The following is a 24,010-nucleotide window of genomic DNA, read 5'->3' as shown; positions in this document are numbered from 1 at the left end:
TTTTGCTGTTTAACAGATCTTTAATATCAGTAATGATGGAAGTGACATCTCAGTGCAAACAGCACAGAGACTACAGTTCTGGAGGTTCTCCCAGACACGAAGGAAACACGAGGAAGAACATGCAATCAAACAGTGATCAGCTCTAGATACATCATGAGGTTTGGTCCAAAAAAAAACATTGAAACAATTAATCCAATTACTGCAAACACAGCTTCTCTGAGTAAGGTTAAGATATTGCATTTGTAGTGTTTCCATTGTGCTTTCCTTCAGCGAACCAGCGGAGCCTGCTTGAGCGAGATGAGGACTGAACGCATGCGGGACACGTCTTTAGCCTGCTTACTAGACTTGGGATTAAAGTCACAGAGCTGAGCCACACGTTCCCACTCAGTGCCCGGAAAAACATCTTCTGCATCATTCACAAAGGCTTCTTCCGCTGCCCTGAAAGCAATGCAATGCACCTCGTGTTAATGCCCAACATAAGGCACTCCTTCCCTCTTACAGGATGCAGTTTCTTTCAGTATGTTTCATAAGGAATGTGACCTGACAGCTGCTTGTGAACGTTATGGCTATTTAAGCTCCCACTGCCCCAACCCTGGAGATGGAAGTAGGTTGCAATAGTATGCTGTGCACAAGCAGTGCAGAGGATTGTTGTGTAAAATGTTGGAATACAGGTGTTTGGTTTTAAGAGTAGTTACTGAGTCTTTGCCTACAGGAGTCACCACACAAACTGCCAGAAAGTAAGGCACTCCTATGTAGGCTTTTTATTTATGAAGGAATGCCCAAGTCTCAACTATTTAAGCCTCTGCCACTTGATGGCTTGCTTTGGACACTTGCCAACTAGAAATTTACAGTTCCCTGCAAGCATGTCTTACAACAGATTCCATTTGAGGATTTAAATCAGCCCCAAGGCCTCCAGGCCATCATAAAACTATCTGCTGATGATTCCCAATGCTGTAGTGAAGCAGCACGAATCAAAAGGAATTTAAGTCACGAATCCCATGCCTGTGGGTGCTATAGTCTAAAGCACATCTTGGCAGAGAGGATGACTCATCTGGAGTCAGCTAGCAGGATAAGCACATTTCTCCTGCTCTCTCTCACCCGGAGGATACTCTAAGGAGGCTTTTTACAGTATGTACAGGTTAGTGGCAGTGCCTTCCCAGCAGTATCCTTTTGGCTTTTCTATGCTGCCAACAGCATTGCTTCAATGCACGTATAACACTCCAGCATCCAGTTTAGGTGATCTGTGGGGCCCTGGTAGCTGCCTGAGTGCAAGAGCAGTAAGCATCGAGAGATCAAACCAAATCCATCTACTCCAACAAGCAGTACAGAGAAAGCAGTGAGGATGACTCTCCCATGAGGGTTCAGCACTGTTCACAGGGATGGTAAGGTTACAGACACCACTGAAGACAAGGGTCACTACAACACTGCTACTTTATGTGACATGACACTTTTAAGGGGCAGTGAAGATTTTTTACTTAACTGTTCTAGGCTGTAGCAAGGATGATTTATGTTTGTGCTTAAAGGTGAAGAGAAGAAAAGAAACAAGGAGAGAAAGTTTAAGTCAGATATAGAAAATGAGAATGAGTTTAATGCAGATGGTCAGCTGGCTCAACATGCACTAGTAGCTCAGCCTACATTCAGGAAACATGCTGCCAATTTTATTCTGCAGCACTTGCACTGCACATTTGCAATGGCTACAGGAAAATACATGTTTTGTTAGAAAGTCTAAGTCAACTCCAGAAGACTTCAGAACAAAGTCAAACACCACCTGTAAATCCATCATTTCACAAGTCTTGCTTTACATACATCTACAATTAGGTAATGAGTTCCACACTGGACCTTCAATATAAATGCACTCAAGGCCACACCACGGCTCACCAGTACACCTTCTAAAGGTGTCACCTTAGAATCTGTGACATGGCCATCTTTCAATTCAAGTCTACAAATTAAGGGAAGAAATTAAAAGACATGAACAAGCCAATGAACATTGCAATCCTTCCACCCCACAGAAACTAGCATACTCATTGGGGCTTAAAAGTCATGGCTGTATTCTCACTGGTCCATTAGTCTTGCAACAGGTCTACAAATAAGTGATCATCAGTGTTCTGTTCTGCCAGCAGCTAATGTTCATTTTCCAATACCACCTCCTTGTCCTTTTCATCTGTTCTAACAGTACCCTAAGTTCTATAGGCACCTTTTCTACCCTGATTTATGGCAGCTGATTCCTCCCCACCTTCTTTGGTTTGCAGAGCATAACATGCAAGGCTTGCTTGACTATTTTTCTGATTATATAGGCAAATGGCACAGATCAGGAGCACAATGCCTGTTACACAGAATGCAGAGTTAAACACTGTACTTCACTGTTGAAGCGACCAGGACTAAATACAGCACCCACATGAGACTAAATGTGACATTAACCCATACATACAAAGCACCTTGCTAAGCAGTGTTCACTGGCCTATAAAGCCAGTGAACTGTGAAGTACCGTATCTTACAGACTACTGAACTCACTAACAAAATGCCAGTGGTATGTGTACTGCATGACTTAAAGGTGTTGGATGTTGCGCAGATTCCCACAGGAAAACTGACTCTGACCTGCAGCATTAAGTGCTGTGCAGAAGTAAAGGCTATTTACATATTCTAGCTTCTACTGGCCTGAAATACTCAGCAGAAGTCACACTTGGTCATTCAGCACTATGTCTGAACCTCCTCATTACCTAGTTACTAGCAGACAGAATTAGTAGTTAAGCAACATACACATAACCAATCACATCAGCGAAGGGTTGTTTGTAGAAAGCTTCATCTGCCACCCTAGGTAGCAAGTAGTCCAACAGGCAGGCAAGCAGGCAGGAGAAAAGAGATAAGGATGAGAAGTACAGAACACAGCTGAAGGCAGTTTTTAAAAGTGCATTAATCTCATATTGCCTAGACCTCACTCTAACAGGAAAGCCACTGCCACCACATGGAATGTACCAGTAAGGCCAGTGACTCACAGGGGCAGCATAAAAGCTCTCCTATGTCCCAGGAAGTTGGGACCAGCTACCTTAGGGCTAGCCCCAGTGTTAGCGTTAAACAACGTAGACAGAGACTAATTAGAGGATCTCACCAGGCTGATGAGAATGCCAAATGCTCCCAGAGCAATGCTTTACTTCCACGATTACAGCTCTTATTAAATGGGCCTTTCTCCTGAAACACACCCTGAGCTCAAACTCTGTCCAAGATAAAGCTATGGGGATATCATGAGATCTTGCCACTGCTTGTACGAGTGGCAACCCTGTTTTCTCTTCAACCTATCAGAAAGACTGTACCTCAGGGAATGAAAGTGTCAAATCCATAATTTTGTAGGATATATAGGCCTCCTTTCTTCCGTTAGTAAGTCTAGTAGTCCTAGGTAAGCTAGGACTACTTCTGACAAGCCTGCTGGCTATTTAGATAGGAAAAATGGCATTTCAAAAAACAGTTCAGCTTGATGACTGTGGGTTCCCAAAGTATAAGGTAGCCCTGATGATTACCTGGACAAAATGACACTGGCAGCCCTAAGTCAGAAGTGAAGATCTAAGTCAGGACTATCATATTTACCTTTATGTAGCCAGAAGTCAAAATTCTGCAGGGAGCTTCTAAGGAACTGTAAGAATTTACTGGACTGCAGCTAAGCCATTAGTTTCTGCTCCACAGCCCATAATGAAACAATTCAAGCCTTAAATGTAATAATTTAAACAGTCATCATTTAGTTCTTCACTAGCAGTACTCAGGGTATTTCTCACACACTTCCACATGAAACAGTCCAAGGGTTTAAGGTATCTAATGAAACAAGTGGCAGCAAAGTAACCAGAAGGCCACTTCTGTGTTTTTGAGAGGTAATGAGTCAGATTGCTAGTTGCATGGCGGCCACTAAAGGCCTGTGCAGCTAGGCACGTACAAACAAGTAGGCAGACTGATAAACTCTGGCCAAGTTCAAACTTTTTGTCTTAAGGACATGAATAATTCTGGTTCATTATCTTAACACTCACTATTCTTGGACATAGAAACTAGATTTTAAGATAACTTAGATAAGAGTCTACCACTGGACACCCATCTCTTAGAGAGGTTACTGAAGTGGGATGAAGAATTAGTGCTAGACGTTCTAACCTTTCCCCCCACCCAATCACTTTCACAGACAGTAGCACAGGTCTTCAAATGGCTGGAGAAATCTTACCTGTTGCTGGCTTTTGTTTTCTGGAGCTTTTCATCTTGCCTGGCATACCACTCCTCCAACTCCTTTATTGCTTTCTCTTTCCATTCTGCTTCCTGCTTTCGTGAGTTAGCATCTAAAGATTTAAGAATTAATCTGTCAGACATTTGTTCTACTTAGATCTTGCTAATAATATTTCAGCTGATGGTTCACAGTGCACCCTAGTGCAGATTGTTGCTTGATCCACTCAAATAAGGGTTAGAAGATTTCCTGATTTAGGCCATGAGAAGTCCAATGCCCTCAGAATTCAGAGGGTTAGCTAAACAGAATGCCTGTGCTGCAGACAGTCTACTTCAGTCTAGGCTAAGAATCTGTAGATTAATTTTGATTCAGTAAGTCTGCAAACTGTTCAGAAACAGAAACAGTCACCTTGCTATAGTAGTACTAGAAAAAAAGCTCAGAGTAAGGCCTCTGCATTAGACAAAATGAGGGTGCGTGACACTCAGCTTGCTTTTACACCCAGCCCACAGTTCAGGACAAATTCATCTGCTGTAACCAGTACAGAAGAGAAACAACAGGCTCAGCTCTATCTGGAATCACATTGTATACAAAGTCTTCCTAACAGTTTCAAGGCAATGTCTCCTCCCAAATGGAACTGGAAAGTACACCAGTTTGTAGGCTCTTAGAAGCTGTCCACAGGTAGGTGTCAATTTTATAGCTTGATTTAGTTACAAGTCCATTACTTAAGTTAGCTATTAGGTTAAATCTACGTAACAGATGGCCTCCATCACAAAATTCTTCTCCCTTGCTCAAAGAGCAATCTTCTTCCTTGCAAAAAAAAAAAGTGCTGATGGTTGTTGCATTAACTCACCCTTTTCTGCTGATAAAAGCTGTTTGTTTTCTGCTACAGGACTGAGGAACAGCTTATTGCTAAGTAAAGGGCAAGCCACTTGAACATTCCTGGATCAAGGTTCAGCGATCCACTTGCTTGCTGGATCCTACCTACACCAATATTAACAGTCTGCTTACCAGAAGACTCATTCCCCCCAAGCTTCCTGCTCAAGCTCAAGCGGCAAGTTATGCTCCAAGGAACTAGCAACCACAGTTTGAGAAGCTTGCCTGCTTAAGAAGCTGCCACTTCTGAGTCACCAGCAAGAACACTACTGCAACAAACACCCTCCTTACCAAGCTGCTCCAGGCGCTCCTTTTGCTCCTCTCTCCACTTACGAATACTCTCTGGTTCTGACTGCAGTCGATCTACTTGTGATATGGCAGCATAGCAGTCTATTGGACCGTTACTCTCCTTAAAGGGAAGAAATAATCACGTCATTTACTCATTACAGCTGAATATTTCAGGTAATTGCCTGCAAGCTACATAAAAGCAGACACCATCTGAACTGAGCACATGACATTCATCTTACACTATACCACATCTTCACCATTACAATGAAAAATTTCTTGCCACAAATTACAGCAGGATTGATGCAAATTAATATAGGGCTGCCTCTGGGAATTTAGGATCAAACAAATTCAAGCTGACTAGGAATTCAAACTGTGCCAGAGCTCTATGCCTGAAGAAAGCAGAAGACAGTGCCTAGTGCCTCAGCATGCAGTTGCAGGCCTACAGCTCCTCCAGCTCATTTCAGCTTAAATATCTGCTATGAAAGTATTTTTTCAATTTTTTTTGGTTTTGTGCACAGGAGTTTAAAATGTTCTCTGTAACTTGCATTTGTCTACTTCAGAAAAGTGTGTAAACCTTAAAGGAAGTTGGCTTTTAATATCAGTCAAAGGCATTACAGAATTTGTATTGTTGTAAGCAGCTATGTTAAACAGGATGCAGATTAACATTTAAGCAACAAAACAGTGCAAGTACTAGCATACTTTTTACCATACAATAGTTCAAAGACTTGCAATGAATAGTGTTATTAATGTACCAGACTTCCAAAACTAATATAGTGCTTTTTGCCACAGAGCATACTCCAACAGTTTTTACAGGTTCACCCTACCCTGAACAGATGAAATACCACTGCTGATAATACTAGACTGCAGTTCATGGCAGGTGTGGCTACATCCTGCCCTTCTTTGGGCCTTTTATAGTCCTCAAAATGAAGGAATAATGCTAAGATAATGAGGAAGGTTGGTACAACAGCACCAGGTTTCACACTGAATTCAAAACAAAATAAGTTGGCCAGTTGCAGGGATAAATGAGTTACAGGTGGCTGAAAGAAGTTATATATAGCCCATTCTGTCTGTTCTTCCACATTAAGCATAGGCTCCATCAAACAAAGCAGCTGATTAATTAGAACTGCAAATAATCAAAATATTTCATCTACCTTTTACCATGTAATGAGGCACAGAGGACCAATAAGAAGCAGTTTTCCTACCAACCTCACAGCAACAGTGAGGTCAAAAATATTAGTACCAGTGAAAACAGCTTATGTCTCCAGCAGTCTGTGTTCACTTAAAAGTCTATGGAAAAGTAGCTCATACGCTGTGTCCTTTCCAAGCAGTCACTTACGCAACACTATCCAAGCAACTCTCACAGCAGGAAGCAACCATGCTTTAGCCAAACTTGTCTTAAATGCAGCTGCAATGCAGCGATTGCCTTAACATGCCCTATTTCTCCCTGGCACTGATAAAGCAAGCCTCTCCTTTTGTTTTTACCATGCCTAACATGCTTTCATAATATGACTGAGCTATCTAGCCAGCAGTTCGATTTCATGCAACTAAGAAATGAAACTAAGAAATGTGTAATGTTTTCTGTCAGTTCCTTGTAAGACCAATGCTGGTAAGACAACCAGGATATATGAGCTATCCTTAAAGAATAAGCAATTTAGAAAACTCTGCTTTAAAGTAGTCAGAACATGCTTTGTTCAGTTTATTAGCCAGTGGCAAGTCAATGTTAAGCCATCCTACTATATGTCAAGCTGCTCAGAGTGGTTATGTCCCATTCAGACATAATTCAAAATGGACAGCTGCTTTAAGTTGACTGCAAGTTCAGAGAATAGCACAATATGGGCATAACATGGGATGAGCTATCAGAATAGAAGTTCCTCTTCAGACATGAGGTACAAGCAAGTTAGATAAGGGCCATGGGAAGCATAAGCCTAGACTGAGGTAAAATCCTTACAGCAGAACAGCACATTCTAGATACAGAATGATTCTACCTTACCTGATAGACATCTCCATTAATCATTCCATCAACAGCACCTGTAAAGAAATGACTTCAGTTTAGCCACTTGAGAAAAACAATACCACTGGATTTATTGACTACTGTAACTTGTAGGGAAAGCTATACTGCAGTATCCAATGTGGGAGTTATGTAAATGCTCGTCACTTAATACCTCACAGGGTCATTTCCTTATCTCTGCACTTTTACTCCTCTTCCAGACAGGCACAAGGGACAGAGAGCCATCATTCTTTGAAACCCACAATACAAAGTCAGCTCTTCACAGGATCACATCACAGGCTACATAAAGAGCAGAACTGGTATTACTGAGCAGCTGCTACAGGGAATGTCCACAAGTTACTCCCACTTTCTCTCCTGTCTTCGAAAATGAGTAATAAACAACTGTTCAGAAGTTAAGCAGCATGACCTATGCTTCCATCTACCTGGAAGTATAACAATCCAGTATGGCAACACTTTGTAAATATTAGCATCGTTTGGATACTTCCTGATTCCTAGTTAATTCAAAAGTTATAGCTAACATTCCTACCAAAAAAACAACTCAGCTATCTTCTGCTACCATATTTGATAGCTTTCTACTTCAGCTGCAGCGTTATTCCTTCCAAAATGACATTGGCAGTATAGCCTTAGGAATGTGACCAGCTGCAACCTTTGCCACAGCTCAGAATTTCATCTTGAACAAAGATGTGAGAACACGTATCAATTTTGAGACAAACATTTGAGCTTATGAAACCATTTAAATCACCAGACTATGCAAAAGGCACTAAGATTTTCAGGAACTGCTAAGTCTCAGCAAGGCACCTTTCTGGAATAGTGGTATGTTACAGCTGTCTGTGTAAGGTAACAAGTCATGTTACTAACAGCTTTGCCTCACCCATAACAATACCCAGCACACACCCACTTGGGCAGTGTCAGCTGCAAGTAACAATGCTGCTAAATAGGTCTAGGAAGACTACAGCCCACAAAGGAATTACGCTGACACTCCACACCACTTAAAGATGCCCCCGCTGTTCGTCTTTTTCCGCTGAGCTGGAATTAGAGCTAAGCCAGGGTCCGTAACTCGTTCTGACAGGAGCAGCTTGGCTCAGCCAGCTGCCCACTCTGCCGGACCTGGGAGGAGCAGGGAGCAGCTCACACCTTCAGACACAGTCACTGTGCAGACAGAATTTAGTTGCCACGACACCCAGGAAAGGCTAGCCTTTAACTAGGGGTGGTTCTCCTCTCCAGCGGGAAGGCAGCTGCTCTATGAGGCGTACTCCATGGGGAGCACTGACTCGCCAGCTAGGCGAGTGGGTTTAGTCTTGAAGATTTTTCCAAGAACCGTGATAAAACAAGTAGGTTTTGCTACCCTAACAAAGAGAAAGCATTCACCAATGTCTTTAGCACTCAGGCTGGTAGACCATGGAGGTGAAAGGAAAAACATTCTTGCTGAGAGCTGCAGCTGAGGAACAGATGTGTTTGTCTTAGTACTGCTTTCTTCTGCTTGGAAACAGCTGCTAATTGGTGCTGCAGAAAGTGTTTTCAGAGAGCACACAAGTCAGAAGCATTAAAAATACTAAAACTTTATCTGTTATAAGCTCCCTAGAACTTGTGATTAAGATGCCAAGTCAGCATGCTGACTGCGCATACTGCCAGCTGAAGATGAAATGGTTCTGTATCAACATCCTATCACATGCCAAGACAAGCACACTAACTGGAACAGAACCAATGGTCAAATATTCTCTTTTCAGCTCTCCAGTCTCAGTGTTTGTGTAATTCAGTATGAATTACTTTGTCTCAGTAAGCAAAGCTAGGTACGTGCCAGATTTTTGTTCGTAGAAATATGTTACTTTGTACCTGGCTTCCTCCAGACGAAGCCTAAATACCATTATTACTATCACACTTTCATCAACCACAAACAATGAGTTCTCTACTGGCTTCAGAGTCCACCTAATCCCAACACGGTACTGCATCTTGAAGCTCATAAGTTAACACCACACTTTTTGAAAAAGTTAGGAATAAATATCCCACATTCCTCAGTGTTTGCTTCTGGAGTTAAGATAAGCACAGAGCATGTCCAAGCATCTGTGGTTCTGCAACATGCTGACAACAGGGTAACCAACTTCCCACACAGCTACTTCCCAGATGTTTTCAGAGTCTGGGCTGGTGGGGAGAGCTTCAGCCGTATCAGCAATCTGCACAGACAGGAGACAAACGGCAGCCAAGCTTGCCAGACACAGACAGCTAGAATCAGTGCCCTCCTTATGTCCTACAGCTTAGTGAAGAAAGGTCTGTGTATCCTGAAGATAAACACAACAGTTTTGTCCCTTTGGTTCTACAAGTCAACAAGCAGTGAATTTGCCAAATTAAGCTTCTAGCTGAAAGGAACAACCAAGGAAGTTAATGCAACTTCAAAACAGGGCAGACCAAACAGCTAACGCTGGATTTGGATATAAGTTATTCCTTCGGCATTGAGCTCTTTCTGGTAGCACTATGCAAGAGCTACAGACCAGTTCCAAGACCAAAGCACAGGTTTAGCCAAGGACTAGCTGACATGCTCCTCCTCTCGTGTCAACTTTAATACTGAACGTGGACAGTAACTAAGCTGCCAGAAGCTTACTGTAATGGCCATCAGCTACTGCAAGGAATTGCTTTCAAGTAATATTACACTCTACTGTCTGCTGTAAAACAGTTTGCTTAGCCTTACTCACTAGCCTCCCTAACTTTTAGGGATGATGCAATAGATAAGTGCTACCAGAAGTGTCAGAGGCAGGACTGTGCAGAGTTATCACTTGTAACAAGTCCAAGCAGTTCCTACCTCATGGATTAGCCCCTCCTGAAGTCCTTGTATTCAGCTACACTTTGGACAATGTCCTGCATGCAATAGAAACGATCTTCAACCATACACATAAAAGTAGTACTTACGAGCTACTTTTGGCATCCCTTTTAGACACTGAGTATTCTACTACTTCACTGCTACTTCAAGTGGACTCATAAGCGATAGTTAAAACAGAAGAACACAGCTTCCCTTTCACCTGTCTCTCATCCCTTTCATCTGTCTCTCATCCATAAGAGGATAAAGAGATTCTTCTAAAAAGTGGTTGTTTTGGTTTTGTTGTTTGCTCAGGTTTTGTGTTTTGTTGTTTTTTTTGTGTTGTGTTTTTTTTTAAAGTTAGTGATGCAAGAAACTGAGGAATAAATATGTTTTCTATCTATTTCTCAAGCCTGTGTGTAACAAAGACAAATGGGTCAGGAAGAGGGCTTATCTCCTTGTTGGTTCTGGCCTGCTGTCCCAGCGAAAATTAGAGTCGTTTTCAATATATTCATTAGGCTGATCCTAGATCAGACTTCCAGGCAGTAATGCTGCACACCTCTATAACACTGTGCTGTAAGTGCTTCTGTAACTTCCCAGCACACATAGCATTCCCTTTTAAAAGGCAAAATAGATTTTTCTACCATGAAATTCACAATCAAATACTATCACCAAAAAATTGCAAATACAAGTTAAATAGATCTCTCCAAATATATTACACCTTTCTCAATGTTACCTTACAGTGCCTTGAAGCCTAAAGACAGGGATTGCATAGCAGAACCTATGGCACTGACTGTTCAAACTGTTAAGAAGTATCAACAGCCACTAACAAGTAACTCATTCGGTCTGTGGTGCTAACTAGAGAAAGGAGGAAACAATTCTTTCCCTAATGATATTTTCAAGCAAATTCATATTCAGTCCCTGAGAGAATATTAAATGTTATGAGCTGTTATGGTTTATGGACAAACCACCAAATGCAATTAAGTTCCTTAATTCCTAGAGAGGCTTATGAGCCTCTCCAGGAGGTGGAGAGGCATCATTCATGCAAGTTCACATAAAAATGACAGAGCTCAAAACTGAAGCTGTTTGAGACTAGGCAGCCTACATTAAACTTGAGTAATGTTTTCATTATTGTTAACACACAAAAACGCTTGCCTCTGAATGTTCTTCTCAGTAAGAAACTACCTGACAAGCTGTCACGGGGTCTTTAGGCTGATACACAGGTTCCAAAAGGCAGACACTTCAACCCAAACACATCCACTCCTGATGAAGGGACACAGCAAGTGAACTGTTGTAGCTGATTTATCACTGACAAGGGGATCCCGTAAGAGACCAAGATACTAATAACGAGACAACAGCTTTATATTGCTTTATTTATACAGTATTTCTTGTCTTTTGAAACGGTGATTATGCTTTCCCTTTCGAGGGAAAAGCAGATTAAATTTTGTACACCCAGGAAACTTGAACAGAATGGCTACTTACATAATAAATGGTCAAATGGGACAGGCCAGCAGTCCAGCCCTGACCACAGCACTATGAAGTGATGCTCTGTGAGACCAGGTGAGCTTGGCAACATTCTGCCACTTCCCCCACACTCACTCACTATTTAATGTAACTACAATTAACAGGACTATACACTAATACCTGTTTGCACAGGCATAAGCTCCTGGAGTTCACCACTGTCCATGAGAATGTTTTTGTTTTGTTCTTTTTTTTAACAGGCTGCAATGTAAACACGTTGTATGAGATAGCACATCCCTCAGAAGTACGTTACATGAAGCTGTGACTGCTTCTCAACAGTTGAAGTTAAGATCTAGCTGAGATCTACAAACTCCAGTTGAGAGTTGCCTCAGCTACAGCTCTTCCCCCAGTATCGAGGGAAGAAAATTTATCCAGCAGCAGATCCGTAAGTCAGGAGTTCAAGAAGGTTAAAAAAAGTAAATCCACAAATCCCTGACCACAGTGCTTAAGGACTTACCTAAGGACTTATATAAACTCAAGAAGAAATTTGCATTCGCTTACTTAACTTAATTACAAAACTGTTTAATAAACTAGCATGGACTAGAGCTGTCTGATGTTTGTTAGGATGCTGACTGGATCACAAGAAATCTCAAAGACAAATGCCAACGTAAGTCATTAATTCATATGTCCCCATGGCTGAACAAGCACACTTTGCATTGCTGCAATCTGCACTTTTATTTAATTTTTTTTAACTGGTAGAGTAGAGGCTCCAACAGCCAGCAAATGAAGGTTGTATTAAAAAGGAGACCACCAAAGGTTCACAAGCACAATCTGCTATGCCTATGTAACAGGCCAGAGGATACACACAATCCCAAGACATGTTAAACAGCAAGATGACATACTGATCACACCCAGACTTCACAGATCAAATTATTATATCCATTATGATTTTTTTTTCTACAAGTTCTCCAATAACTGTTTCACTTCTTCAAACACAGCTTAACTACTTTCACATTTCAACCCAATCTGGAAGCATTTAACGAGCTGACTTTTTGAGAAGAAATCACACTGCAAGAGCCACACTGCACGCAGCTGGGGAAAGCGGTGGGACTAGATGGCTCTGGCAGCTGGGAGAGGCTAGCATCCAACAACTTCCCTTAAAGAACTCAGTCCTCAAGGAGATTGCTTTTATATTCTAGCATCTCTTTTGAATATAAAGGGTATGTAAGGCTTTTATGGGGGGAAAAAAAGCGGCGTGTGAGGTGTATGAAAGGGGGAGTACAAGCGATGTGCGAGGTGCATGAAAGGAGGGAGCCGTGCGCTATTTCTGCCCTATATAAAAGGAAGGCTGCACCTACCAGCACAAGATGGTTTTCTGACAACCCCCCTCGCACCCCAGCGCTCAGGGAAGCCGCACCAACACCGCCAACCCCTTCACCACCCAGCCTCCAGCCCCCATGCCCCAAACCCTACGAGATAACCGACTCCTGAGGGCCGTGCCAAGACCCCAGGGGCAGGCCGCGCCGCGCCGCCTGCCGCCGGGTACGAAGGTCGCGGCGGGGCCCTGCCGCAGGCCCTGAGGTGCCGCCCGCCCCCGAGCCGTACCGGCAGCGAATCCGTCGGCGGCCTGCAGCGCGGGCGGCACGTCGCCGCTGTCCAGGATGCCGTACCCTTCGTCGCTCTCGATGCCCGCGATCTCGTTCTCCTGCTGCGCCAGGAAGGCGGCGGCCGGGTCCTCCTCGGCGCCGTCCAGCGCGCCGTTACCGGCCGGCTGCGCGCCCAGCACCTCCGCGTCCGACGACATGGCGGCGGCAACGGCGGCAACGGGCTTCCGGCACCGCGCCCCGGCCACAAATCGGCGCGAAAGGGGCGGGGCCTCCGCCGCCACCAATAGGAGGGCAGCACCGCCCCGGGGAGGGGCCAATCGGCGGCGAGGAGGGGGCGGGCCCGGCCGCTAACGGGCGTTAACGGCCGCCGCCGGGGGCTGTGCGCTGAGGGGCGTGGCCGTTGGCGCAGGGCTGCCCCACGGGGAGGGAGGGGCGGCGCGGCGGGGAGGCGGTGCGATCGCTGCGCCCTTTTGCGCTGTTTTGCAGTGTTTTTGCACGATCAAAACCGTTATTTTTGTTCCTGCTGCCTTACCCTGCAAAGCAGGGCAGGATGTATTGTTTTCTAAAGGCAGATGCCACACCTTGCGGACCACCGTGGGCTTAGAGCCCACAGTAGTGCCCTTTGTAATTCCCGTGTCACACTGAGGAGAGCTTAGTAGGGGGACGACTTAATGGAAAGACCAAACGACAACCAGACTACAAAATACTTACAGTACAGTGCAGTTTCTCCCCATTCTGTGCGCCGGGATGACACACAATTCTCATTTCCAAATCTACCATGCTCTATTTCACAAGATGTTTTCAAGCACTTGCCAAAATAAGGGACTGCTGTTACATACTTCCAGCACTTTAAGGAAATGGTTTCAATGGTTTTAATGGAATTTTTATTGACTATTCCAGAACAGTTTTGATTTATGAAATTAAAGATTTAGTAGAATAGACGTCTCCAGTGCAGAAAATGTAAATGCAAGTGCTTTCAGCTGCCTGTTAACCCATTCAGCATGCAAATGAGACAGGCAGCGTCCAGCTGACATCTGGGCAGGAAGCACATCTCAGGGAATCTCTCCAACTAGAGCTTTATTGCTCAGGAGCTGGTAGTTCCAGTGATGAGAAAGGGAGGGCACACACACTGCCTGGGGTCTGGGCCAAGTCCATCGAAATCAATGAAAAGACCCCCTCCACCTGCTGATGGCTCACAACCATCAAGCTACAGACAGGAGTTTGAAAAAAATAATATTTTTTTCCAGTTAAATTAACCTAATATTTTACAACTAGACTCCTGTGTCTGAAAGGTGATAACTAGTTTGCTTGCTGCTCCTCCACAAGCCACAGGAGCCAAGGAGAACGGACTGGAGTGGCACGGGGAGCTTACAGCACCTGCCTGCCTCACAGCGGCTGCCCTGCACACCATTTTACATCCAGCAGCAAGCTCCCTCACCGCAGACGTTTAGAGATCTCTGAGCACTTGCTGACTTGGGCAGTGTCAGCTGCAAGTAACAATGCTGCTAAGCAGGTCTAGGAAGACTACAGCCCACAAAGGAAATATGCTGACGCTCCACACCACTTAAAGATGCCCCCGCTGTTCGTCTTTTTCCGCTGAGCTGGAATTAGAGCTAAGCCAGGGTCCGTAACTCGTTCTGACAGGAGCAGCTTGGCTCAGCCAGCTGCCCACTCTGCCGGACCTGGGAGGAGCAGGGAGCAGCTCACACCTTCAGACACAGTCACTGTGCAGACAGAATTTAGTTGCCACGACACCCAGGAAAGGCTAGCCTTTAACTAGGGGTGGTTCTCCTCTCCAGCGGGAAGGCAGCTGCCCTATGAGGCGTACTCCATGGGGAGCACTGACTCGCCAGCTAGGCGAGCGGGCTTGAAGTGTCTCACCCTTACTTCATATGCATATTGACATACATGTTGTTACCTTCTACACGGGCTCCACAACCACAGCAAACCAACACTGCCTCCAGTTTACCACACTGATTTGTTGCCATGAGAATTTGAACTGGATGGAATAATGAGGAGATGCTGTTGGTAGTGTCTGCAATGTGGTAAAATACAAAGGTCTCAAGATAAGAGGTGCAGCTGCTTTTCAAAGAACACCCGTAAGCAGGAAGTAAAGCAGAAGTGTACATATAACTAGTACATGTGCTGCAGTGCTGCTACTTTTTGTTGCTGTCACAGCTGCATCTCTGATCTTCACACCAGTGCATGGTATTCAAGAAGAACCTGAGTAAGTAGAGTGTAGAGGACAGAGGTTGTTCAATGCCTAAGGGAAGCTCAGAGCTGTACAAAGATGAACTGCACAGAGAGAGGGACAGACTGTTGGAGCAGAAAAGTCATATGACAACAGGTGGGGGAGGAGTGGTATAAAAGCCATCTTTGCAGTGATGGGCACAAGATGCTTGAAATGATACGATTGAAGATGTAAAACCATAAAATTGAAGTCAGAGGAACATGAGATTATGAGACCCCATTTTTAATGGAATGACTGAGGCAAAACAACACAGAGAAAAGAATGCAATGTAGAGGTTTTGGTAAGGAACAAGACATTAAGAGTTCCTTTTTTTTTTTTTTTTATCAAAAGAAGTGGCAGATGAATCACAGAATTGTTTAGTTTGGAAGGGACCTCCTGAGGCTGTCTATTCTGACATGCCTGTTCAAGCAGCATCACCAAGAACCCTGTGTTCAGGACTCTGTCCAATTGGGGTTTGAGTAGTTCCACAGATGGAGACTGCAGCCTTTCTGGGAACCTCTTTGACCATCTTCACAATAAGAAAGTGTCTTCTTGTCTTCAGTTTGAATGCTCTTATATTTTTATGTTTATTTGTGCCTATTGGCTCCTGTCCTGTCAGCAGGCTCTACAGAGAAGAACCTGGATGTCCCTTCTCCAGGTAGCCTCATCAGGCTGTTATACACATTGGTAAGATCTCCCTGAACCATCACTTCTCCAGGTTAAACTGTCCCAGCTCTCACTGGGGCAGGACTGAGGCCCCCAGGCTAAGTTGATGCTGCTGGGCTACTGGACTCTGACACTAATTAGTATTTCTAAGTTTATTCTTTTTTTTTTTTTTCTTTTGTGTGTGTGTGTGTGTGTGTGTCACTCAGGCTTTCTGCACCAGATACCTTTCAAACACTACTCTGACAACAGATTTCTTCATTTCTCCCCTGTGCCTCTCCCTTGCACCATTCACAAGAGTGTGGAGGATTTTTAAAGTAATAATTTACTTTTACACGCCTCTCAGCAAGGTGAGAGAGAACTATTCCTCCCCTCTCTGTCCTCAATTTCCAGAGAGCACATTCACACATACAGGGCAGAACTAAAATACAATGAGAAGAGGGTAGAAAGTGTCTATTTATTCCCAATGCCTATTTAGAGATGTTAAAGACTGGTATTTTATGATCATTGTGTAGTTCAGCACACTTTTATTGATTTGTAGCTGGACAAATTCAGCACTTGGGTAGACTAAATCATAATGCCTCAAATCACACAGACATAAAGCGAGGAATTCAAATTTGCAATCTTCTGTCAAAAGCTTAAATTAGTAACTTGCACAGCATCACCCAGCGAATCTTCGGCAAAGGCTTGGGGAATCATCACTGTCTCAATGTAGGGACCAGCTTTTCTTTTCCATAAAGCTTTGATCGCTCAGCCTCCCACCCTCTAAAACACGTAACATACGGACTTTAGGACAGTCACCTCCACTACATCTGGTACAACCTGGGGCAAAGATTCCTTTTTGGGGTAGGGTATTTTTCTGACTGCTCTATAGTAAGTATGCTAAAAGAGGCAAAAACAACAACTGAAAAAAAAAAACAATCTTAAAACTAGCAGCCCTTATCTTTGGAGTTTTTTATAGCCCTAATCATGTGCTTTGTGTCATTAGTCCCAAGCACGTGCACTGTCAAATCAGAAAGCAGTGTGTCCCAGAGACATGCACAAGGCTGGAACATTTAGACCTCTGCTACTTCAGCACAGGAAATAACATGAAGGAGGAGCAGACAGTTGTGCTGAAGGAGGGAGAAAATATGCTGATGGCACATCTTTGGTTAGATTCAAAATCTTCACCAGATTGGGATGTGCTCTAGTGGCTCACAGCCTTTCTCCTGTGACTTTTTAGGAGGAAAACATTAAAAAAAAAAAAAAAAAAAAAAAAGGATGCTTAACACTATCAGTTCCATATCCTCCAGTATGCCTCTCTCCTGCCTTTTTCCTTATTTCCAGTCCCATTTGTCTCACCTTAGTCATCTAGTCATCCCACTATGGAAAGGCTCTTTAGTTTCATTACTCAGTCCCTTCAGCTGCCGTTCCCAGCAGCACTTCTCATGGAACCTCTCTCCTTTTCAGCCTCCAGCTCCTGCACTAGTTACTCTGTCCCACATCCTTCAAAGCAACTTTTTGGCTTCCTCAGCTCTTGGGATTTTCCTTATTCTTCCCAGCTTACTGACCCAGTATCAGGCAGTCCTACTCTCTTCTCTCACTGTTCCCCAGTTTATCCTTTGATCTGTTTCTTTGCAGTTTCCACTTCTGTTACCCTTACTGGCTTCTAGTCACAGCTGTCTTGTGCACGCTATCCCAGCCAATCCCTCCAAATTCCTTATCCAGTCTCAGACTTCCTCTTCTTCATACAGAATCCTAGAACCACAGAATGGTTTGGGTTGGAAGGGACTTTAAAGATCACCTAGTTCCCACCCCCCTGCCATGGGCAGGGACACCTCCCACCACAGCAGGTTGTCCAAAGCCCCATCCAGCCTGGCCTTGAACACCTCCAGGGATGGGGCATCCACAGCTTCTCTGGGCAGCCTGTGCCGGTGCCTCACCACCCTCAGAGTGAATAATTTCCTCCTAACATCTAATCTAAATCTCCCCTCTTTTAGTTTAAAACCGTTCCCACCTTGTCCTGTCATTGTCAGCCTGAGCAAAATGTCACTGTCCTTCTTTTTATAAGCCCCCTTTAAATACTGACAAGCTGCAATAAGGTCACCCCGGAGCTTCCTCTTCAGTCTGAACAGTCCTTCCCTGGCTTACAGTCATTTAAAATCTACAAAATGTTGTGACATTATACATCCATCATTACTGTAGTTTACTGAGCTGCTAGCACGTCTAGACCAGTCAAAATACACAGGCTCGCTTTCAAACTGGCAAGAGAAGAGTGCCCAGAGCAAAACGGAAATGCTCGTAATCTTGGGTGGAGTCTGAAGTTTAGATGCTGTGCTGAAATTACAAAAAAAAAACCAAACTCTACAGAGAATGAATTCTTGCCATCACCACAAGTCGGTGTGCAGCCTGTGACTGTTGTCTGGTGGCCCAACAACAACCACACTGCTGTTGCTAGTAAGAAACCTAATGCTAGCTTTGCAAGAGCTGGAGAACCGTGAGGCTTGTTATTAGCTAGTGCGAATTTGCAGTGCAGACTGGAGGTCAGTGCCAGGTGTCTTTTGTTATGATATGGAGTTTAAGTGTGGGATAATTCCAAAGACCTTGAAAATATCTGCACAGGCTGAAAACAGGCCACAAAACTTTAAACATCTCACTGATGGTCAGCTTCTGGTTATTGAAGAAGTACAGCCTTAAGAACAGGGAAGACCACTTTAGACAGAACAAAGAGGACAAAGAAGCAGTCACAGAACAGGGTAAGGCAGCTGATGTGGCCTGAGGAAGTTAACAGCCACCAGCATTGTGCAGTCCATAGTCCAAGGAGCTGAGAACAAAAATTTACAATCCACCGAGAAAATTTAACAGTTTAGAATCTTGATATTGGAAAGAAATCGCTGTGGGCAAATGATCATCAGTACTGAACCATTGTGAAATAGTCTTCCTACAAACTGTCAAAGCTGCAAGCACACTGCCTGCTTCGAGAACCATTTTCGGAGGTCTTCTGTCATGCCAGCTGATCTCCAGAGCTGTGCAGAAGCCATTTCATGTCAGAATGCTCAAACTACATGCGCTTGTTGTCTCAAGCTCTCTAATTCCTGAATAAAGCATTATGGCATAAAAATCAATTTTACAAGTCACCATCTATCAGTGTGAGAACAAACACACCCTCATTGGCCTTAAAAGTTTACTTCTCATTATGGTGCCAAAACATATCCATAAAATACTCAGTGTGAGATGGCTCTCCCACCAAAGTAAAAGACGAAACTCCAACAGAACCAGGGTTTAGGCTTACATCATGCAGAGGTTCATGAAAAACAATTTTGCAATTGGTGTTGCCACACCCTTTTCAAGGGTAAAAGAGATCGAAAAGTGCCTGATATCTGACAACAGTAAGTAGGTCCTAGCCCTACTCATTTTGTATGAGTTTTACTACCTGCACAAAAACGACAACATCAAAGCTTCTGGCAGCTTCTAGGAGGTGGTAGTATAAAACTGCCCAAGTTGGACCAGTTCACTTGCTGTTCCACAGCTTCTGCACTTTCATTATCTGTTTCCTGCTTTTGTGCTTTACATTAGAATTACAAATCTGTGGCTGCATTTCCTTTTATCTCCTGTTCCACTGCTTTAATGCAAGGTTAAAAAAAAAAAAAAAAGTACAGGTGTTCAATCCTTTGTCTTGTTAGACTTTGACAGGCAAAGCTGTATTCTGCCATAGTAAAATTACTTCAGAAGTTAATTATTTGTGTTCTGGAGGCATCTTTTTCCTGCTTCTTTACCAGGTGGTTGCAGAAGGAACTTGCCCCAAGGAGGAGGGGTGTGCCTGTTCCGCAGAGCTGCCGGTGAGCATTAGTACAGGGAGAACCTACTGAATGTGGACGAGAAATCTGGGGCTTTGGGCTGAGCTGCAAGACATACTGCTTACTTGTAGTAATGTCTTATAAGCACACATAGCATGTTGGAGTGTAAACTGACATTCACTGAGACCTAGCACTTGAGAGGTTTGCTTCAGAAGTCACTCCAAATATTACAATTAAAAAAATACTTTCTTAATGAACTGTTCTTTCAATCAGCAAATTTTGTGGGGAACTTCCTTATTCTCAGCGTCCATATGCATTCTGTGTTAAAGTTACACTCCCAAGTTGTTTTGTACATCCAACAATGAGTGTGAGGTGACTAGTGGTTTGCAACCCCCTCTAATTCCTCAAATGATATTGTGGCCCATTATTGGGTGTTTTAGTTATAGCTGCAACATACTTTTAAGTTTTTATTCTGTCTCTTGAAACTGTTCAGAAACATACAAAGTATGTACTACCCATTACACAAAATGTAAATGTTTCTGTAGGATAAAATGGGACTGTATTGCACTCAGATCTCTAGTGGCTCAGCACCCCTAAAGAAGCTGTGCCTGCATTTGTATCCACACATAACAGTGGTCAATGTAACTGACTGGTAGAAATGACTAGTACAGATTCACTTATCAGGAAACTTTCCTGGCTGTGAAACAGCCAGGAAATGGATACGTGTGCCTGCTCTTTATACATCCGCTGTTTTCTTTAAGATGTGATATTGCTGAGTAGCAGAGATAGTGACAAACCTGTCTTTTAACTCATTCTTCCTTACTCACAGGTTAGTTTAAAAAAAAATATTTGCTCTACAATGCCTAAGTAGACAAAGCAAAAAATGGTATTTATGCAGTGTCCTCTTCCCACTGCCGTTTACAGGTCCCAGTGCATTGTAAAAAGCTGCATCCGTTCCGTGTGTCACTTCAGCACTGAGGTGTTGTATCATGGTATACTGTTAGCTCCGAGGCACCCCTGGTTTGAAGCTGAGGTCGCTTTTTAGGCTGGGTTTCATATCATATCATAGCAATGTGGTTGTTGTGTTCAAGTAATCACTGTTACTGCAGTCCTCAGAAGGACGCCGTTCTCCTCTGCACGGGAATAGACACAGCAGCAGAACGACCTACTACGCTTCTCTATCTACAGCGGTACAAAGGGCAGTATCTGGTATGCGTGGGTACAGCCTTGGAGACACAATTCAGCTTCACCCTGAAAAAAAAAAAACAAACAAAAAACCACGTACCACAAAATCATAATAAATGCAATTACCGATTTTCAGTTCCATTAAAACTCTGCAGATAGGCCCACAACATCAGAAATATGTCTGACATCTGCCACAAGATGTTTTTGGAGTCTCAGAGGCAGCCTTTGTCAGAATGCAGTAGTATGTGTAAATTATTTCTCCAGCACCTCCGTATGGCTTAGTTGAGGCACAGATTCAGGAGTGCCGCGAAAGTAGGCTAAATCCCTGAAAAAGTTGTTCTTTGGAGTTTACCAAAGCACAAGACTATCATACAGATACTCAAGACCTTGGAGATAGCAAACCTTGCCCTTGCTTATTTGATCAATACATATAACTCTGCTAAATTAATGTTCCTTCTCTTGCCCACGAAGGTACTTTTAAGGAGAAAATTGTTTCCTTTTTCCCTGCCTCTATCAGTTTTCTAACCCATTCACTTACTATAGTGGTGATGGCCCTTTCTTTTCTTAAATCTCTTGAGATTTCTGATTTTTTTTTTTTTGCTTTTGTGTTAGATGGATGCAAATAAACACATTCTATACTTCTCTAGTGTTACCATGGTAAATCTAGATATTAAAAACCAAGCTGTATGACCTATCAAAGTGTCACAGTTTAAGTTTCGCTGGCATAGTAAGTTCCCTTACAAAATTAATACACTGCCATCACTTGGAATACAAGGGGAAAGCAAGACCATCCTCAGTTTAAAAATGTAGAACAACATCCCCTAATCAAAAACATTCAGCTTTCCAAAATATTCACACACACACACCAAAATTGCGAACTTCTTTCCTAGTTTCTTAGAGTAAGAATGCTTTTTTTTTTTTTCTTTTTTTTTTACAACACCAGGACTTGCAGCAGCAGAACAGTTGAGACGGCTGCAGTTCAGTGTTTTCCATCACCAGTACACAGAAACCATGCTGGTATTCTGATAGCCTCATTTTCAAGCTTAACCCTACCATGACCGCCAGCAATTCACTTGGTGTGGCCTCCTTTCCATGCTAGGAGTCTCACACTTCCAGCAAAATCTGCACATGTTCTTTGGTTGTATGAGGGTTAATGATTAGGGTCAACAGAAACGACCTGCAAGGACTCTTCTATCTTGCAGTGATTTTGGTTGTTTAAGTGAACTGGCATAACCAGTAATTTGAGCTCCTTCCGTAACACAGACAGCAGCTTCCAACAGTGGTAATTTCTCATCATCTGAGCATCTCCATTATATCCAGAACATTAGATCTTCACTTCTGTGGCTTTTTTTTTTTTTGGTTTAGTTTTGTTTGTTTGTTTGTTTGCTCTATTCCACCAACACCAAGCTTTGCAGCTCTCCAGCAGCTCGTGTCAGGTAACCACAAACTGCTTTACCCATCCTTAATTCACCACCTCAACATTGTCTTTTACTTATCACAGAGGGGGTAACTAAATTAGGGAAGTACAGCAATAATCTCGACAGGATCATTAATAACAACCTTCCAAATGTTTGCTTGGAAGGAGAGCTCCAGGATAAATGATTTTATGTAGCCGGCTCCATGAAATGTGGCTGCTCTTTCATTATCTCTCATGGGTGCCAGTATTGCCATTCCTAAATGTTTAAAAATGCCAAATGAGACTGAATGTCCAAGAGGTTTTTTTGTTTGTTTGTTTTACAGGCCCATGGCTCTTTCCTTTCCTTTCCTTTCCTTTCCTTTCCTTTCCTTTCCTTTCCTTTCCTTTCCTTTCCTTTCCTTTCCTTTCCTTTCCTTTCCTTCCCTTCCCTTCCCTTCCCTTCCCTTCCCTTCCCTTCCCTTCCCTTCCCTTCCCTTCCCTTCCCTTCCCTTCCCTTCCCTTCCCTTCCCTTCCCTTCCCTTCCCTTCCCTTCCCTTCCCTTCCCTTCCCTTCCCTTCCCTTCCCTTCCCTTCCCTTCCCTTCCCTTCCCTTCCCTTCCCTTCCCTTCCCTTCCCTTCCCTTCCCTTCCCTTCCCTTCCCTTCCCTTCCCTTCCCTTCCCTTCTCTTTTCTTTTCTTTTCTTTTCTTTTCTTTTCTTTTCTTTTCTTTTCTTTTCTTTTCTTTTCTTTTCTTTTCTTTTCTTTTCTTTTCTTTTCTTTTCTTCCAAAGAGTGAAGGAGATACTGGAGGAAGACAGAAAGTAAGCCATATACCCTGGAGGAATGACAGGAATGTGGAATAGCTAACCATGTGAAAACCTCTGAACACAGGAAGTATTCCTTTTTTTTTTTCATAACTGTTAACTCATCATTTTTATCCAAAGATACACATTTTTATATAAAAAAATAATCTGTGGCTTATGTAAGTAAACAAGCAATTCAATGTTTTCCAGCCTTATCAGGTTCAGTCAAGAGAAAATCAGAGGAAGGAAGAAACGGGAACTATTTATCACCTTCTGAGATCACTTGGATCTCTGGGCGGACTCTGTCCACGCAGCACAGCTTGGTTTGGTTTAGTTCCTGATTCATACACTTTACTTCACAACAGACAGTTCTGCTTTTGTTTTTCTTGGAGTTAATATGTAGTTGCCCAACACAGCCTTAAACCACTACATGAAATAAATGCAAACAAACTGCTCATTAATATATTCCGTTAGTATAACTGATCTGCATAACCTGCTCCCTTTTACACAGAAACTTGTTCCTCAGGCTTAACAATCAACTTTTCTTTCCTCCTACAAATGTTCATTACAATGCCTTTTATCCCTAAAGCTCTGGAAGAAGGTAACTGCTGTCTTGAGCAAAGTATCCCAGCTTGGTTGCAGGTAGCTCACGAGAAAAACAAGTTTGAGTGGAAAGAGGGGATATGCGTGTCGCATTTATAAACATTTCTGTAAAAATCTTCTGTTGCACAATGATGTTTGGT

At 43.2% G+C, this 24,010-nt stretch overlaps 1 protein-coding gene and 1 long non-coding RNA gene across 5 annotated transcripts; one reads left to right on the top strand and one right to left on the bottom strand.

The window, feature by feature from the left end:
* CLTA (clathrin light chain A) lies at positions 1–13,464 on the bottom strand. Of its 4 annotated transcripts, XM_048051098.2 has the most exons (7): positions 13,216–13,464; positions 7,344–7,381; positions 5,357–5,474; positions 4,196–4,307; positions 2,758–2,811; positions 1,481–1,516; positions 1–438 (listed from the first exon to the last, which is right to left on the bottom strand). In XM_048051098.2, exons 1-7 carry the CDS (start codon positions 13,412–13,414, stop codon positions 267–269), a joined length of 729 nt encoding a protein of 242 aa, XP_047907055.1. In that variant the 5' UTR covers positions 13,415–13,464; the 3' UTR covers positions 1–266. The 4 variants fall into 4 exon arrangements, with proteins under 4 accessions (XP_047907055.1, XP_047907053.1, XP_066843779.1 ...); XM_048051096.2 differs by lacking the exon at positions 1,481–1,516; XM_066987678.1 differs by lacking the exon at positions 2,758–2,811.
* A 1,336-nt stretch (positions 13,465–14,800) lies between these two features.
* LOC106046480 (uncharacterized) lies at positions 14,801–23,045 on the top strand. The gene is made up of 3 exons (XR_007159122.2): positions 14,801–16,134; positions 19,869–19,928; positions 22,812–23,045. It is a non-coding gene; the product is annotated as an uncharacterized lncRNA (long non-coding RNA).
* Positions 23,046–24,010: the final 965 nt, after the last annotated feature.

Source organism: Anser cygnoides, chromosome Z, assembly GCF_040182565.1.
Source record: "Anser cygnoides isolate HZ-2024a breed goose chromosome Z, Taihu_goose_T2T_genome, whole genome shotgun sequence".
NCBI lineage: Eukaryota > Metazoa > Chordata > Aves > Anseriformes > Anatidae > Anser > Anser cygnoides.
This window is presented reverse-complemented; position numbering and strand designations above follow the sequence as displayed.